The following is a 19165-nucleotide window of genomic DNA, read 5'->3' as shown; positions in this document are numbered from 1 at the left end:
TTACATTTATACGATATTCTTATTTTCACTCATGGAATAAACTGACGCAGTTTGATCATCTGTTAAAAAAAATCAAGCAATTTCTTTTCATAAGTTTGACGTACAATCATAAGGAACTAACTTTCTCTTTCGATCGTGCAAAAATTTCGCGTAAATATCTAGGAAACGAGGGAAGTTGCGGCATTTTGTATCCAGCCGTGTGCCAAGCGGACTTTTTCGGGGGAGGGAAAACGAAGGAAGGAAGGCAGGCCTAAGGGCGGTAAATTTCGAGCGGTGATTAAGCGTCGTCTCGGGGGCTTAGGCGAAATCGCTCTTCGTCTCCGTTAACATCGAAATCCTCTTAAGACACGCCGTGGCGAGGTGCAGCTGTAAGTGATAAAATTATTTCAACCTCCGCCGCTCAAATAGAGCAAATCGCGCGGATGCCGCGTGGATCGCGCGAGAAGCGGGGAAAAACGCGTCGAGGGGATGGGATGGGATGGGATGGGATGGGCCGGGGCGGGGAGGGCGCGGGGCGGGAATAAATGGCCCGGCCGATAAAATTATTTCGGAGGCGATGTTAAAGAAAGGAAGTCTCGCGGCGCCACGCGCGATCCACTCTCCTCTTTCTCTCCTCTCTCCTGGGCCGAGGAAGAGCAAAACGACACCTGCGAGGAATGGTTCCTCTCTCTCTCTCTCTCTCTGGAAATTGATTAACGAATTAGACTCTGCCCCGTGTAAATTTGTTGCGAGTGTAAAGTGTAAAGTGTAAAGTGAACGGTTGTAAATGATGTTTTAGAGAGGTTATGCGTGACTCTCTCGTGAGAATTAGAATAGATAGGGTTAATTTTCGAAATATATTCGTGGATATTATTATATTCCATAAAAAGTAAACGAGAATTGAAAAGAGGTTAAGGATTATTCGAGTATTCTTTGTGCTTTGTGCTCGGTGCTTTGTGATTTGGTTATTGGTACATAGATAATGAAATGGATTATTTATAGATTTATTTATAATCTACTATCGATATATAAAAATAGGAAAAGGCATAAAAATCCAAAGTAAAATACATATAATCGTGAAATATTTTTATTTCAAATTTCTATTCGTGCGAGCAAAGGTGAACAAAGAAGAGTCGAGAAGTCTGAACCTCGAGTCAACAATCAAGTAAGAAAAAAGTAAACAAACGTTAGATTTTCCTTCCTTCCTAGAATTGGTAGACAATATTACGAGGCACGAGGCACGGCGACAAAAACGATTCAAACCGTCATCGAAGCGAGGAGATAAACGTCCGCGAGTAAACAAGAGTCGAATGTCCGCGGAATTGCGCAACGTTCGAGGGGGACACTGGGATGAACGGGCCTACTGATAAACTTATTTCGAGCGTGTCTCGAAACGCGTAACGGTCGTCAACGGCGGCGGAGGTGTCGACGAAACGTACGGCCTAGGCGATAAAATTATTTCGGCGAAATAGAGTAAATCGGTGCGCAGCAGGGCGGGGAAAAACGGCGGCGGCGGTGGACGCGACGTCGAAATAAACGGCCTAAGTGGCAGCCACCGCACGTGGGACGGGAGGCGCAGGAATGGGGGTGGGCAGACCGATAAATAACCGCTGGTTTATTAGCCAGATACCGGACGGTGGGGAGGGTACGGTTAAATTAGCAGAAATATTAGTACACATTTGCGCCACTGTGAAACACGATGGCGTTCGACGGAAGTAGTCGACAGTCGTGCATCATGCTACGCAAACAAGGATCAAGAGGACTTGGTCTCGTGCTTCCACTTGGCATTCGATCGTGCGAATCGTACCCTTTCCCAGAAATAATAAAGCTAGAATTTTAACGGATACGATTTTAGAAAAGTAAGTAATTTTTTAGTACTTTTGTTACGAAACGAGGTGGTTGATGGTTATGGTGGATGGTTACGGTGCTTCGAATCGATTCTTATTTATTAGCGAAATTTGATAAATGGAGCGCGAAAAAAAGGAAGAATAAAGGCAAAAGATCGACGAACCTCTCTTCCTAATCCAAGATTAATCGGGCTGTTTACAAGAAACTAACAAATATCCGCCGTCACTCGGATAAATTCCATCTTGAACTCAATTCGAGCGCGGTTTCATCCCCGCGATACAACCGGTAAGTCAGCACGCGTACGAAGGGTAACACACGGTAACAAGCTGGCAACGGTTCTAACTACTGTCCAGGCTGATATATGTGACGGAAAATTGTGGGCGAAGGTAGAGGGGAAAGAGGGTAAGAGGCACGAGGAACGAGGAAAACGAAAACCGACGAAGAGGGAAAGAGAGAGAGAAAGAAGGAGAATACAAAGAATACGAGGTGAATCTCGTAAGAAGTGAGGGAGAAAAGGGGTGGAACCCTGCTCGCCGAGGACAAAGGGACTCCGTTCACGTAGGAAGAGACCCCCCCCCTCCGGCTTTTATTTCACGAATTATTTCATTTGTCTCGAGTTATTCCAATTAGACCTAGGACCTGTTTCTAAGCGGGCCAACACCGCCGCGTTGGCCGTCGTCGCGTCCCTCGGCGCAGCACCCCTTTTCGTCCACCATCAGAGGCAACGTTCCACCACCGATGCAACGGCCACGCTCTAATTGCATTACGGAAACATGAGTTTCCCCCGGCGAAATATATCACGAAACTTATCGCGCCACGAAGAAATTGCCGTGGCTCTCGCATACACTTCGCCACCGCGCAAGTGCAAGCCTCGTAAGCTCCGGGGCCCGCCTACGTGCGCCCTTATACCTGCCCACCCACGCCAAGCATACATCACGACCCGCACTTTCGGTCTGCGCTCAAGAAGAAGAAGAAGAAGAGGAGGAGGAGGAAGAAGAAGAAGAAAAAAATACCTTCTTCTTTCTACCTTCGCCCGCTTCCTCGCTCGTTTAAGTTTCGCGAGGAATCTTTCTCGCGGGGAAAAAAGCTTCATCGTCGATGAGAAGGGCAAGTTTATCGTTTTTACGTAATTCTCTCGTCGGTCGAGAGAAGGGAGGAAGGCTCAAGAGAGAGAGAGAGAAAGAGAGAGGCAGGATGGACTTAATTAAACTCGAAGCCGGACCGGGGAGAATGCGGAGCAGTGGAGTCGCACAGGTTATTTCGGATCCGAGCGAAAAGTTATGCGCTACTAATTTGCGCGTGGACACCGGTTACGGTTAATTACGAGGAGGGAGAACGTCAGCGATATGGACAGACGCCTGAGAAAATATTGGCGGCACGAGGTGGCTTGTAAACAGGGATCCTTGCCAGAAATTCCGCGCGGCCCGCCTCGCCACCAGATGCATGCGCCGTCTCCCTTCCGCTCGCCACGCAATTAACACCGTTCGGGACCGTCGCGGCCTAGCAATTATCGTGGCATCGCGTGGGCGTCCCCGGAACGTGCACCCGAATAAATATCAACCGAATCGAAAAAAATCACGATCCCAAACCCTCTCCTCCCCCTTCTTAGACTTGATTTGTGTTCAATTACCGCCACCTTCTCTCTCTCTCTCTCCCTTTCCGTACAAGTCTTCTTGTTATAGGAGAGTCGTCGCGTACGCGGATGGACGTCGAGGCGTCGCGACGATTTTATTTATACGGCGGCGCAAACCACCCGCGTCTCCGTGGCGTCTTCGCGAGCGCGAAGCGGAGCGGAGCGGAGCGGAGCGGGCAGATGGCACGGACAAAACGCGTGCAACGATGGGAGGGAGGGAGCGTCGGGCAATTCGTTTCGCATTTTATATCCGGCCTCGGCCACCCGTCAGCTGATTCACCCCCCACTCCCTCTCCCCTTCACGACATCGGTGAACGAGGATTTTATTTCGATCCTTGGCGGGGTTTAGTGAACCTGAGACGGAGGCCTTCTCAGTTTCGCGGGAATAATTTAGGCGGATGTTGTTCTTGGAAAATTGGAGGATGGGGAAAGTTTGTACCGATAGTTTCGTCGGTACGAAAGGGGTAAAGAGGATACAGAGTTTACGAAGAAATCGTAATTTTTTAGATTCGGGAAAAACGATCTTACAGTTTATTTGCTTCCGTCTTTCTAGAAAAAGATTTTTATTTTTACTTTAAAAGTCAGTCTCGATTCGACTACTCAAATTCTTACCATTTATCTCTTTCTCTATCGTTCATCCTGAAATAATCGTTCTTCTATCCTATGTTTGCGCGAAAATATCTGGCAAAAAATTCTTGCAATTTATCTTTATTATATAATTCCTGGAATAAATTCGGGAAAGGATTTCGCGAAACGGCCAAAGCGAATCCAATCCCCTCTCCCCCTCCCTCTATCACCGACGCAACGAAATTTCAGCAAGAGAGACAACGAGTGGGGAGGGGGAGGTGGACGCGTATTTTCCGTGAAGTTGTTCGAGAGCGGAAGGGTGAAGAGGGACGCTTAAACATCACGGTAAACAGGGACCGGTGTAATTCGGATGCTGGCGCAGGTGTTACGCGGAAACATCTATCAAGATAGCGAGATACGAGGCGAGGGGAGAGTCCCGTCCTCTGTAAAGGAAAGTGGGGGAGGGGAGAATTGTGGATCAACTCGAAGAAACGGGGGATTTCTCGGGACAGGACGCACTAAGCTTGCACGAGAGGGGTGCTCTTAACCCTTTCCGTTTCGCAATTCCGGATCGCCTGGAATTAACTTTTCTCGACGACGTTCTCCTCCTTCAAACAGTTTGTCGTCCTCCTTCGTGAAATATCCAGCGAAAGAATTTTTACTTTCCAAGGATATATTTGAAACTTTAGAATTTGTTCGGTACAGTTTGTTGAACAAATTCTGCGATATTTATAAATCAAATTTTTTGGTTAAATTGTAAAAACGTTAATCGTGTTTCGATATAACGAGCTTTATCTTTCTATATGTAATGTAAATTACAAGATAGTTTAACGATAATTCAATAATTACGATATTAAAGAATTTACATTTTTTTTTGCAGATAATACACCAGAAAGAAGGAAGAAATTCAATTTACCTAATTTACCGCGCCGGTTAAATGTATCCCCACCCGGTTCACAGATCGAGAAAGAAACGATATCGGTATACTCGACCCTTTCCACCACCCCGATCCACTAAATAAAAGAAATATTCCGGCCAATAACGTTAAGTAGACGTCTCGCCCGACACCCTAAAATCGCCATCCCCTTCGATATTCCAATATCGAGCAAAAACCCCCGCTTCCAATCATCGCCCCCTTCCCAATTTCCTTTCCTAAATTATCGATTCGTCGTAAAAGGACGCGGCCATTCAACAACGAGAACGTCTGGAAAGTCGAGAGGGCACGCACGCGTCTGATCAAACCTGATCGACGATAGTCCCGAGATGGCGCGTCGAGCAATTAAATTCGCGTTTTCCACGAGAACGAAATGAAAGGAGAGAGAGAGAGAGAGAGAGAGACTTAAAAGACTTAAAATCCCGCGAGACTAATTCCGGCTCGCCCATAAACAGCAGTCGAACGATTAACCGTATCATTATGAATCATAAGAGGAACGAAGGCACCGGTTTATTAATTGCGATCGTTTCGGCCGGCATTCCGCGCACGGCAAATTGCCGCGAGGTAACGCGAATCACCATAAAATGTAACTTCGCCATCTTGTTGCCTGGAATCTCGAGCATGTACCTCACTTTTTTCTTTCCTCCTTCCTTTCCTTCCTCTTTCTTATATTTCCTTTTTAATTCGAGCATCGATGGAGAGTGAAAAGAAAGAAAGAAAGAGAAAGAGAAAAGGAAAAGATTTAACGTGCTTTATATATCAGCGATGCATTCCTGGAATATTCTTACGATTATTGTTCGAAGGTTCTCGAACAACGATAAAAATCGATCAAAGCGCGTGGATTTTACAGTGTGAATTAGAAATTTTTGTCTGACCAATAATCCCAGATAAAAGATTCAATTTATCTTTGGAATCGGAGTAGAAAATTTTACAAGCAACAACAATAAAAACGACTCGTGTAGAGAAAGGCTTAGAAATTAGTATTATTAGAACTAAAGTATACGAAGAGAGCAACGAATTCGAATTCCTCGGCGCTTATCAGCCGCACCTGCAACCGCATTCTAAGCGGATGCAGCCACCTACGAGGTTAGCCGGTTAACCTGTTTCCCGTTCGAGATCCTGGTGGTGGAATACACCGTGGCGAATCGTGTGGATCGCGTTTTTCGCTATCGCGTTTATGGGGAACGGGAACCGAAAATCCTCCAACCGAGTACACGCGCCCGTGAGTGCGTTTATCGGTAGCGTCAAAATTCCACTGAATTTACGGTACTCTCCTCGGTCTCGATACAAGGATTCTCGAGGAACAGAGAGGAAAAGGAGGGGAAGAGAAAGAGAGAAGCAGAGAGAATTGAGAAAAGGAGGAAGAGGACGGTGATGAAGAGGATCGAAGGAGAAAGAAATGGAAGCTGGTTGGAAGCGAAGGCTGGTTGTCTCTGGAAATCTCTCTTTCTCGCCTCCCCTCCCTACTACTTGGACGGCCCAGATACGAAAATCGTAAAATCGGTACATAATAGCGGCTAATATAATCCGGTACGGCACTTCGCGCCGAGATTAAAGGTGCATAAAGCGGACTGTCATAAACGTTTTACAAGCTGCTCGCCGCCTACCTGGCTGCCAGCCGTGCAACGATAGATATCATTCCTGGAACGTCTCGTTACCATCCATACCGAGGATAACCGATACCGACTGCGTGTTACGATTTTATTTCCGTCGAATCGAGGGATAATATTCGTCTCCTCCGTGTTACTCGCGTGTGGTCGAACGAAACGTCGAGAGAAACGTGTTGTAATAAATACATTAAATAAACGATCGATGCTACTATTTTGTGGAGAGTGATTGGAAAGAAGTTACGAAAGAAGTAAGTTTAATTCGAGACGATAAAAATTAAACTTTTTCCTCCTCGAGAATAAATTGATATTTTTGGAGACGGAAAAGGGAAAAGGTTTCCCCGATCGGCGCTATTCTCTATCTCTTAACGACTATAAATCGTGAAAATGGAATTCCACACGGGCGACACGCCGATACGTCAAATTCTTTTCCGCTTGGCTCGATCGTTTTCCTTCGGTACGGAACGCGAGAAGCCAGCATTGAAACGGTGGCTTTATCTTCGACAAGGGGCACGCCAGGAATCCCGCGGCCACGACAATGCCGTCTTAATGGCCGCGCGGGGCACAGATATCGCGGGAATTTCGAAATCCTGCGCGCAATCGCGTTTCCCTCCCTCTCGAACCTTCGGCCAACACAATTCCTCGTAATTTCGCGCGATCGACGTATTTAGCCGATCGAGTTGTCGTTTAACCGACTTAACTTAACGCGTATCATTTGTCGCAACCGGGAATATAAAGAAGGAAATTTGTATCTCGATGGAGAGATACCGAGAGCGGTTGGGAAAGTGTGTCCTCGATTTCTCAGCGTTAACTCCTCGCGATAGCGATATACCGCAATAATACTGCGACGAATACACGCGAAGTAGGCACGAATGAATCACTTACCAGTTATTAACTTGAAGGATCGTCAACCCCGTGTCTTGAGCCAGTTGCTTCTTCTGGTCTTCCGAAGGGTACGGATGCTGGAACAGAGAGGGGGAAAAGAAAAGAATAATTTAATAACTCTTGTCCGTGTTTAAAATGCCGATGATTAATAGCGATGGAATTTTCACTACAATCACAGCAATAAACGAGCGGAGTTCTGGGGGAAAGCATGTTTCGTTTTCAGTCGAATCGTAAATTTGCGGACGTTTATAATGTCTATAACCCCAATCGATATTTTTGCAACGTAAATCATTCTCATTATTATCTATTATATACGCGTATACGTAAGTATCCCTATAAAATTTTTCTCCAAAGCTCATTGCGATTCCTTCCCCGAAGGTAAAATCGTTCAAAGATTCTTCTTTCTCTCTCTCGATCGCTTATATAGATTTACCATCTTCGTTCGTTGGAATCCCTTTATTGGGGATTTAAATTTAAAAATTTTTACCAACTACACACCACTGGTTACGGTTACCATTATATCAAAGATTAAATCACTTTGAGCGCTTGACGTAAATTTACCTACGACTCTTCTTAACAATTCATTCAATATTTGAAACATATAATCATTCTCTTCGAATTTAAAAATCATGATCCTCGAAAAAAATCCTCGAAATCGATCCAAACAATCGATCTCAACATATGTACATATATATACACATCCAAAAACGTTTCTCCCAGTTTCCACGTGTTACATCTTTCTCCAAAGCTGTGAAGCTCGAAGCGTGTCCGAGGCGGGAGAGGCCCGGTCGCAAACTTACGCGTTATTTACGACGACAGTGCGTCGAAGTGAGGGCAAAGCCCGGGCCGTTCCGCGTTCCCCGGCAGTCTATGCTTTTAAACAATTTATCGAGTGATTTATCGCGTAACAGGTAAGTGCACAGAGCGCATAGATGGCACGGGGGACTTTTATCTGCGCGACGGCAGTCGCATTACAGGGCGTCGCGTCGTCTGGACGCACCTGCGAAATACTATTTATTGCTGGGCGACGACGACGACGACGAAAAAAGAGAGAGAGAGAGAGAGGGGAGAGGGAGAGAAAAAGAGAGAGAGAGAGAGAGAAGGGAAGAGAAATGACAAAAATAGAGGGAAGGAGGGAGGGAGAGAAGGAAGTGGTGGAGGGAAGAAGAAAAAAGGATCGTTGCCTCTCGACTGTAACGGAAGAGAGGCACGTTTTATCGCGTTGTCGCGCCGATGCAGATGCACACACGGCGATCCATCGTGCGCGATACCCCCGTATTGGCTTTCAGGAAGATGGACTTTACGAGGGGGCCATTCGAGATATACTATACTATACGAGAGGGAAGGAGAGAGAGAGAGGGGGGGGGGAAGGGGACAGAGATAGGCGGTTTACAAGATAATCTTTGTGTCGCGAATTATTGAAGGAAATCGACGGATCGGCGACGATAAAGCCCGTGGAAACGACAGGTTTACTGGTGAGCGAGGGATTTAATGGAAAGGTCGTCGCAACTTTGTCGCTTGTTCCGAGGTGGTCGTTATAAATTATTCCCTTGTCGCGTATGAACACCTCCCCCTCCCTTCCCGTCCCTTCACTTTTCTCGAAGAGAAACTCGTTTTCAAACGATAGCTTCGACAACAACTTCTGCTCTGTCGCCGAAATAATTTCACGAGAGGCGAGAGGGAAGCGATCATTGTGCGAAAAAGAATTCATCGAGATGAAAGATTGAAGGATCGATGACTGATGTTCCGTTTAGAATATATCTGCGGAGTAATCCGTTCCAAAAATTGAACGCGAAAATAGAAAGTTAGTCGCGATATTTCCGTCCGAACGGATTCCCCCTTCGACGATTACGCATCACGATTATATCGCGGAGGAATATTGGGTCTAATATCGAGTCGCGATAAATTGCGATAAATTATTCTCGAAAGTGAGAGATTGTTCCAAGATCGTCTCGATTCGGATAAATTGGATTTCAGGGGCGCAACAGTATCCGGTTACCGGGATTGGTAAAATTGAATTTTAATTCAGGTGGTATTAGCTTAGAGTTATACATAGGCATAGTGGCTTTAAAATTCGATATGATGCGTTTGGAGCGGAGAACACGGTCGAATGGGGGGGGCGAAAAATGGGGCGGCGTGACACGTGAGCGGGAAAGGGAGAGAGAGCGGCATGGCATTGGCAACAGCTCAAAGACGCGGCGGCGAAAGCGGAGCTAGATGCATAAATGATGCACTCCTCGGTTATTCCATCGGTCTTGTTGCGCGAGTCCATAAATTCGTGTATAAATCTCATCGTTCTTCCAGCGAAGTTACTGCTCGCATTAATTTCGCACTTGCGGCAACGCCGCGCTCTCCGATGCGCCCGAAGCAACAGGAAGACGAACGACACGTGCCCCAAAGTGCGCGCGCGCGAAGAACGCACGAGAGAACGAAAACATTGTCGCGAACCGCCTTCCTTGCCAATGTTGATCTCTTTGAAAATGATACTTGGACCGGTGTTCCATCGTCCCTAATTTGTACGTAAACGCGTTTAAATTTATTTTTAATTTCGATGATTCACGTCTATTATGATTATGTCTATCCCCTGTTGCCGCTTATGTCGAAATAAACGTTAAATTTATTTCGCTCGAGACGCGAAGAAGATGGGTTGGTAATTTCAAAAATGGAAAGAATAATATTCGTAGAAATTGAAAATAATTTCGATATTAATTTTAAGACGTTTTAGGAAAGATTACGTAAGATTAAAATGGTGTCGAATTATTGGATCATATGATATGAATTAAGAGAGAGGAGAAACGTTGAAAAAAAGTGACTCACGCGATCTACGGATAATCACGTTAATTATATTACGTGAGGTACACGTTAATCCCGGGGGGACAATGCGTCGTGCATCTTAATTTTCATCTCTTGTATTAGCTCCCATCGCTATATTAAAGTCGTCATAAAGCGAGGGAAGAACAAATCGCGATGGCCACGAATCCATTTATCACCGAAAAAATGGAACGCACGAATATGTATGTACAGTATTGGCTATGCGTCACATTTTTACATTTTGCAATTTTAATTTCTACCCCATCCGAAACCATTTTTATTTTCCTGTATTAACGTTTATCAACTGACATTTTATATCGCCCGTATCGATAAAAATGAAATAAGGGGTAGAAATTTTCACTTTAAAAATTATCAATCGAAGCATTTGCAAAAGTTTTTTCAAATACTTTTTATATCACAACAGATAGAAATAAATTTAGCAAGATAATTGAATAATTCAAAAGAATAATATTCATCGTTAATAATGCTCTTAATTTATCGACATTGTGTAAAATTAATTATAAGAAAATTGATTCAACTAATTTTTTAATACAGTCTCAAAAAATATTCGCATCAATTCCAAATCGTCTCGATGAAAGAAAAAAGGAAGAACAAAATTTTATATTATACAATACAACCATTCTCTTTCGTGTTTTCCAATAAACAACAAAAAAAAAAATACTTTTTGAATCCATCTTGAATCATTTCTTCACTAAAACTAATTTAAAACCGTTTCAATAATTTCCCACGTATTCGCAACAATAACGATCGAGTAGAAAATATTTCCTTCATCGTTCCGAAAAAAAAAAAATACACCGAAACTTTATTTATGAATTCCTTCGAGCGTTACCTTGCATTAACATCGAATTCGAGCGCACCGTGGCTTCCTCGCTGGGTCCGAACGCGTACGTAAAGTAACGTACGCGCGACCTTTGGAGAGCGGTCGATTAAATCAGGCTCTGGTTCCGCGACACGCTCGGCGTAGTAATTCAAGGCCGGCTCGTGCGCGAACATTAAATTCGACGTGGAGTATCGGGGGCCCAACGAGCCGATGCCAAAACTTGCCCCGGTTGCGCGCGCGTGTACGCTCGACGGATCCGGCTGCGCATAAAAGCCCGCGGCTGCACCGCAAGCGGCCCGAACCGCATCATATTTTTACATAATTAGCACGTGGCGCTCGTGGTATTACGTTCCAGGCCTCGCGCGTCCCTCGCCCCGCCAATCCCCCGCCGCCGCTCGTTACTTTTTCCCGAAGCCTGCGGTATTTTTGGAAACCGCTGTAACCCCGTCCTCCTCCTCCTCCTCCTCCTACTCTTACTCCCCCTCCCCACCGCCCCTCTGTATATCATGTTTCTTGGAGGCGAGCCATGGTATACATGCACCAGAAGCGTGGCCTCACTTCTCCCTCCCACCCTCCCTCTCCCTCTCTCTCTCTCTCCCTCCCTCTTTCACCGTGAAAGCCCATTGTGCGGCCGTGTATACTCGATCCAAGCGATTCTTATCCTAATTAAATCGGCCGAGAGCATTGTCTGCCCGTGGAGTTTCTATCGGATTTTGCCCGCGCTAGGTAGCGTTCTCTCCATTTGTGGCGTAACGTCACATCCTGGAGTATATATGTATATATATATATGTATATAATATATATATGTATATATATATATATATATAGACCGAGTGGGGGTGGGAGATTGAGACGTGGTTGCGGATTTGACGGGGATGGATCGCGGAATTGAAGTTCCGCGCGGATCGGGTAACGCGAGTAATTGGCCGTGATTAGAGTTTTGAGGTTGTGGATGAGATTCGATGGAAATTTCGAACGGTGGTGGTTCTCTGTATGGGAGATTTTGGATTAAGGAAGGAATAAAGATCGAAACGAAATTTAGAGAAGAGGGCTGCGAGAAGAAGAGTAGATCATACGTATCTTATGAAGTTTTAATTACGTTTCTTCGTGAAAAGAAACTCAAAGAAATTTCGGATGGATTAATGGAGACATCGTTAGGGGGGTGAAAAAAATTCTTGATCTCATCGATCAAGAATGGAATTTTCACTCGCGAAAATTCTTAGCTCTCGTAGCTCGTGTAGTCGCCTCGTTTGGTGTATGCATAAAACAATCAAGATAATTGTTGAAGCTACATCGGGGGACCGGCTCGCTGCTTTCTACCCTCGTCTGGGATCGTGGTGGCTGGCGGAACGGAAGGCGGGCGGAAGTAAAAGGGACACAAAGAGAGGGAAAGAGAGAAGGCAGCAGCTATCCAATTACATTGAAAACAATAGTCTTAAGTGCTCGCGGCGGTCCGTTCTGGCCTGCCCACCCTTCCCTTCGTGCTTTTCTCGACCGAGGGGTTGGCCCTCCCTCCCGAACACCAGTGACGATGCGCAACTTTGACTCGCTAAAAGTATTACCCGCGAGAAAGTTGCAGGTAACACTCGGCGAATTGAATGAATCTTGCAGACGGTTCCCTCTCTCGTTCCCTCGATTCGCCGATTAAGAAACGAGCGTGTTAGGTAAGGGGATGTTGAGAATTGCTCGAGAAAGATTGGAGGGGATAGGGAGAAGAAGAAATCGAGAATCTTTGATGCTGGTGTTATTTCGATTGGTTTGTGCAACACTTGACGTGGAAGGAAGATAATCGTATTGCAATTGTTGTTTCAAACGAGAATCAATGAGCTGATAATCTGGAATTTTTAATTCCTAATTTGAATAATATATTCTCTAATTATCAATTTTCATTTTGAATAAAATTGGAACGAAACTCGAATAAGATGAATCCACAACACGGAGACGGAGACATACACGCGAGATGGCGCGATCCCAAACAAGCGATAAAACGGGAACGAGCGGTAAAAAGACAATATGAAAACCGTTTTCGCTCCCGGTCGATGTCTGGGGTAGAAACGAGCGAGGCGGAAGCCCGGCTAAGTGTGTAAATGAGTCCGTAGTTTAGCCCGATTGCCTCGAGACGACCCCTTTTCGTGGCGCTACGCTAACCTCATCGCCTCGTGATACCTCCCCGCTACATTGATAGCGAAGACGTAGAAATAACCGTGGCCCTTCTCGCCAAGGGAAATGCTCCCTAAGACGATTCTCGGGCACGATGAGATCGTTCGTGGCCCAAATTCAAATCAGTACAAAACGGCGATTCTTCCCACCTTAACTTTTCTCCACCTCCTCCATTCCAAATTCTTCTCTTATTGCGTTATCCACAGGTGTGGGTAACTACCTCCGTTCATAAATTCATTCCTCCAAGCATTTATCCAGAATCTTTATCATTCAAAATCTTTACCTTGAGATATCTACGAGTATGCGTACATGCATAATATCATTCGATAAGAAACGATGTCAAAAATTCAAGAGTGAAGCTAGTGTCAGCATCTGCCGATCAACGATGATCACGAATCGATGCAAGGAACGCGAGAAGCGATCGATTCCACGATCAGATTAATCGAGGAATTAGGGAACGCATCCCATAGGATGTAAGAATAAGAAGACCGATTTCAACAAGGTCTATTAATAATCAATGTACTCGTATTAACATCGCGCGATGTTTCAACCTGTTTCTCTCTCTCAGGGCTGGCGAACAGCCTGGTCCCCCCAGTCGATAAATCATAGGGAACCGAGAAGCAAGCGGAGAGAGCCCGTTATTAATCGTCCACCGATAAGCGACCGGCCGACCGGATCCGACGCGGAATTGCCAAAGTCGAGCCACGATAACGAGATCCCCCCATTCCCGGTGGTTGGATGGCGTCTTGGCGCACGATCGGACCAATTGCACACGTATCCTCGTTACAGGGACCGGTTGTCACGAAGAAATCCGTGTCCTCTGGATCGGTCCAGATAATAATACGCGTAACGGAGTCGATCGGGGGAGTACGTGGCCGCGAGCACGACAATTTGCCGGCCTCTGCCGGATGCTGCGTCAGGACGGGTGGATGTCGGATGGGCGGTACTCGGCGATTTCCCGTCCTCTTTCCATTCGAGGCGTTCTTCGTTCCGGGGCAAAAGCCTAACAGGGACTTCCCGAATGACACGTCGATGACGATCGGTGCTGACTCCGACTAACGAGCGGGGCGTTGGTGGGGGCGTGGGAACGGGGAACGCGCCTCGTCATCACCCTCGTGTCGAAGGCAACAGTATTTCAGAAATGAATTCATCCAACGTTGGAGTTAATTTATATAAGGATCGAAGATTATTAAGATAATCGATGGTTACTTAAAGTTTTGCTTCAACGATTCGAGAGATGAATTTTCTAGAGTAATAATAATGTTTCGATAATAATTCTTTTTTAATACGATTTGGACAAAAATTACAAAGAATAGGTAGTTTGACTTTGGAATAAGTGAATTCTTTTGAAAAGAAGAAAGAAAAAGACGGGAGAGGGAAAGAGGCCACGGTCGACCGATTCGAAAACCAGAGGGAAGGAGGGGGAAGGATTGGCCTTTGCCGATGCGAGGAAGCCGGGACGAGGAAGGCGGAGAGACGAAATAGGCGACGTCAGCGCGTCACTCATCCCTAATACCTTCATTCCGACTGTCTCGTTCCATCGGTGGATGGCTATATAAGACATTTCCATGAGCGAGCATAACTTCGTTACCGTCTCGGGGGTTATTCAATTTCGGCGTTAAAATCCTCTAATGTGCCGTTATTGCAAGCGGCTAGAGGTGGAGGGGGTGGCGAGGTAATGGCTGGCGCACGTCGAAAGGACTTCCACGGGATTTCCTTTAAGAGGAGAAGATCGTCCGCGGGAAGATTCGAGCGGTTGAAAACTCGTGGCCCGTCCGTGGATGAAACTATTCTCGGAATCGGAGGATAAAAGAGATCATCCCTCGATTCTTCTCAGAGAAAGAGAGATACCAATGTCCATTTGTACCAAAAACACGAAGAAAAAAGCGAAGATGCTCGATATCGAAATGAATTGTCAACCTCGTTTCTTATAAATTTTTATAGCTTAAAATCTATATAGAATAATCTTTTTTCTTCCGCAAAAGAAAACGAGACAAGAATCGTTCTCTTCGTGAAATTTTAACTACGAAACGAAACACAATTTCGAAGAACTCGTTCCATTCGAATCTCTCCGCCACGAGGATAGATAAACGAATGGATTCCATTCTCGTCTTTCGGAACGTCGTGTGCAGAAACCGCTCGTTCGAGCTACTGTCAATGGATCGTCATCGGGGGGAAGGGAGGAACGGGAGTCGGTGATTAGAATCGGGGGGGAAGAGAACGCGTTCTCCACGAAGACGCGCCACGGCGTAATTACGGTCGGAACACAATGGTATGTATGGGAGGACTGTCGGCTAAGCTATTCGTGGCGGCGGCAACCTCGAACGATACGAGATAAGCCAAGCCCGAAGATGGTATGCCGCCGCGATGTTGACCCCGACACCGCGCCGCGGAACCATCGCGGTGCATCCATCTATCCGGCAGATGGATATCGGTTGCCTGAATCTGCCTCGTCATTGCGCCCGCCGCGCTCGCTCGACAATCAGCTATTCCGGCGCGAAAAATTCCAGGCTGACTTGCTCTTTCCTACGATATTTTCGTTGATACCGAGCGGGGTGAATATTAATCGATGACACACGGTCGGCCCGATGATCGAATGCCGTCCAGGACGAAGGAACGAAGGTTGAAGATATATTTAGTAGAAATTTAATTTTCTACGATTCTACAGTAGAAATCGTGGAACATATAACGATATATACACGAAGAAATTGTACGTTGGAGGTTAAAGGGAAGGATTTGGACAGGGTGAGAGTGGAATCGATGCGGATCGGCGACTCGCAGGGCGTGGTCGAAGCGGGTTTCTGTGACACGGCCACCTCAATCACCGTGCGACGCCCAACCCTGTCATTATCACGCGACCCTGGCCAGCATGGGGGGAGGGAGGGGGTCCGTATTCGCGCCCATGGACACGGAGAAACGTCGTCGGCGCGTACCCCTCGAGCCTTGGCGGGCGCACGTGGGTCTTGTTCGTCAAGAACAAACGCGTCGAAGGGCGCGTGAAGGAGGAGACGAGGGGACACACCTACCTCATTGTGTCGTCGGCCTCGTGATTCGAGGCGTAGGTTCGATCGTTGCCACCGACAACCCGGAAGATGACCGTTGACCCGGGCCTGTGACCCGGCTTTGTCTCCCAATCTCATTGATTAGGCCTCGTCCTGCACCCCAAGAATCGTCCTGGGGCCGTATCGGGCTGATTGGGTCGCGCTAATGAAACGACTGACGGCTACTCTCCCTCCCTCCCGACTAATCCGTCCCTCCCCCTCTTCTCGACAAGGAAACCAAACCCGTGGATCCAGCAGCCGCGATTAACTGGACGGCTAATGGACCCGGGAAACTGCGCACCTGCGATTTCGTTATGGGGCTGTTTGGACGGAAGAGGGGGAGGAGGGGGGCTCCCTCCGCTCTCGTTGATCGAGCATCCGTGGAGGCGTTGATTACTTGGTCCAAGTAAGTTGCTCGGTCGGTCGCATTTCGCGATTGGATTCTCGCCTCGCCTATCAAAGTTCGCCTCTTAATGGAAGAACAACCAGTTTCCTGTGTTCAATCAATACTGTGTTCATGGAAATTGTACGCGTGTCCGTGCTACGACTTTTCGATCGATCGATCGATCCCAAAGTATCGAAGAAGAAAAGTACCAAGATCCAATCGCCATCTTACTCTCAGAATCAAATCCAGACGATTCCATCGAGCGAGCCAATTCCAAGTATACGCGATATATTATTTTGGGAAAGGAGATACGCGAAATATCGGATCTGAGTGCTTGAAAATCGTAGGGGATGGGAACGAAACGAACGAGATCCCCTTTCTCCTCCTCTTGAAGGGGGGCTCTGCTGCCTCCTCCTCCTCTTTTCCTCGTCAATCGGAACCAAAACGGAGCCCGTGACTTGTGGGAATCGGGATAATTACAACGTTTCCGCTCGGTTTAGACGCGACGCCGGGAGGATCCCGGTAATAACGAAACCAACCTCCTCTTCTTCAGGAACAGGCCTCCGGGCGGTGAATCCACGCTCATGCTCGCGCCCGTAACCGGCAATCATCCCCGGCCAGTCTTTCAGTCAGTTTCGTTGCTATTTAATTATCCATTTAAAGCGTATAATCTTGTTGGTCACGACGGGGCACGGATGCCGCGTGCGGGGAACGACACACGGGGAAAATCGGGGCGAGAGATATGGGGAATGGGGGGAGGGGAGGGGGCGAGCGTCGGCGTGAAACGTGGGATCCGAGCGCCGATCGACCGGCTTTGCATCGGCGTCGGTACATCGGTATCGGTACACCGAGATAAGGATGGCAGACAACTTTGTTGCGAAACGAGCAGCGGTTTCTAGGCCGTCCGCCGCCACGTGATACGTCGTCGTTTTACGCAAGCCTGATTTACGACCGTTCTGCCTCGAGTATAAGCTTTTTACGATTAGCGAAATCGTAAGGAGTTTCACGGGTGTCGATGGATCGCTTTCGTCGAAAGTGATGTGCTCCGATTGCTAACGAAACACACGGAACGTTTACTTGAACGTGAAATCTCTCTCTTTCAACGAGAAGTTGGTAGTTTTTTTTTTCTACGAGTTAAAAGAAATCGTATCGTACGTCATTGAAATCTTTGCAAATAGAAATTTTACGATTTCACATTCTCGAGGCGATAACACGCCATTCGAATGGAAAAAAATAATCAGGAGCCTATTTGCAAGTATCTCGTCAACTTACGTACGTCCCTCTCCTGACAAACAAGGAAAACAAGCTAGTATAGGTAAATATTTCGAGGGGAACGCGTTCGACCAATTTTTTTCCACGCGGTGAAGAAGAAAAAGAGGGGGAGAGGGGAGGGAAAAATAGAAGGAAGAAGTAATTGGACTGTCCGGGAACAGGAAGCGTGGGAGTTGGACTAGTATATATATATATATATATGTGGAGGGCCTGGCGTGGCTCGGGAATGGCCGTCGTCCTCGGCCGTTACCGGTATCGGTAACAAGGATACGCTTCGCGGCGAGTGCCATTTCGTTGGAAGGTTTACTGTCCGCTCGAACGTTGGAGCGGAGCGGTTGGCGGTGGATAAAAAAGGGGGAGGGAGATTAGAATCGACGCGGGGCCCGCGAGAGACCGTTTCTACCCCCTCCGACCCTCCCTCCCCCCCTCGTGGCGCAGGGAAGCGCGGAGAGATCGCCACGCTCTGAGATCGTAATTTAGATGATTATACGATACCTCGGCTATTTACGCCGTTACAGGGGCCCACAGCGAAAAAATGGGAGAAATTACGGGCGGAGGAACAACCGCCCCGAAACGACGGAACATCCGCGCGTCGATAAATTACGGGAACGTATCCAAACACGGGCCGAACTTTCTATCGAATTACCATCTGTCGAGGATAACGAGGAGAGTCGTTTTCTACTCCTTCTCCTCCTCCTCCTCCTCCTCCTTCTTCTTTCGCGATGTTCCCAGAAAAATTGTGGATCCTTACCAATAGGTGCGGTGTCGGGAGAATTTAACCCTCTTCCTTGAAATCGAATCCTCTCTTCTCCTTTTCTTTTCTTTTTTTTCTCCGTTTCGTTTCTGTGGGTTTTGCGGATCTTATATTTTTCCATTTATCGTAATGTTTGTCGACGCGGATTGAAAGATGTAAATGATTGTATTCGATCACGATGCAGCATCTTTTTTTATTTTAGTTCAGTAAAATAATATATTCGTTGATTCTATTATTCAGCGGATGTATTTATTTAATAATGTTACACAATGTCACCGTTCAATTGTCACCTGCCACCACCGTGTCAATTACTGTACACTACGAGATATTTGGATTAGATATCCTGTCGGATTATTCAATTTATCGTGGCCAATTATCGAAGATGTAAAATTCAGAAGCGTGTAGTATATTTATTTACGGCATCTTCTATTTCCTTCTACTTCTATAA

General features: G+C 46.6%; 1 protein-coding gene across 5 annotated transcripts in view; it reads right to left on the bottom strand.

Moving 5' to 3' along the window:
• LOC552079 (homeobox protein homothorax) overlaps window positions 1-19165 on the bottom strand; it is a 479885-nt gene that overhangs the window by 89222 nt on the left and 371498 nt on the right. For all 5 annotated transcript variants that reach the window (XM_016912223.2, XM_026440631.1, XM_026440632.1 and 2 more), the window contains one exon: window positions 7454-7530. In XM_016912223.2, coding sequence (XP_016767712.1) covers window positions 7454-7530 — 77 coding nt within the window. The remainder of the gene's footprint in view (window positions 1-7453; window positions 7531-19165) is intronic.

The sequence above is a fragment of the Apis mellifera genome, linkage group LG5 (assembly GCF_003254395.2).
Source record: "Apis mellifera strain DH4 linkage group LG5, Amel_HAv3.1, whole genome shotgun sequence".
Lineage (NCBI taxonomy): Eukaryota > Metazoa > Arthropoda > Insecta > Hymenoptera > Apidae > Apis > Apis mellifera.
The sequence above is the reverse complement of the archived record's forward strand: the minus strand, read 5'-3'. Positions and strand labels throughout refer to the sequence as shown.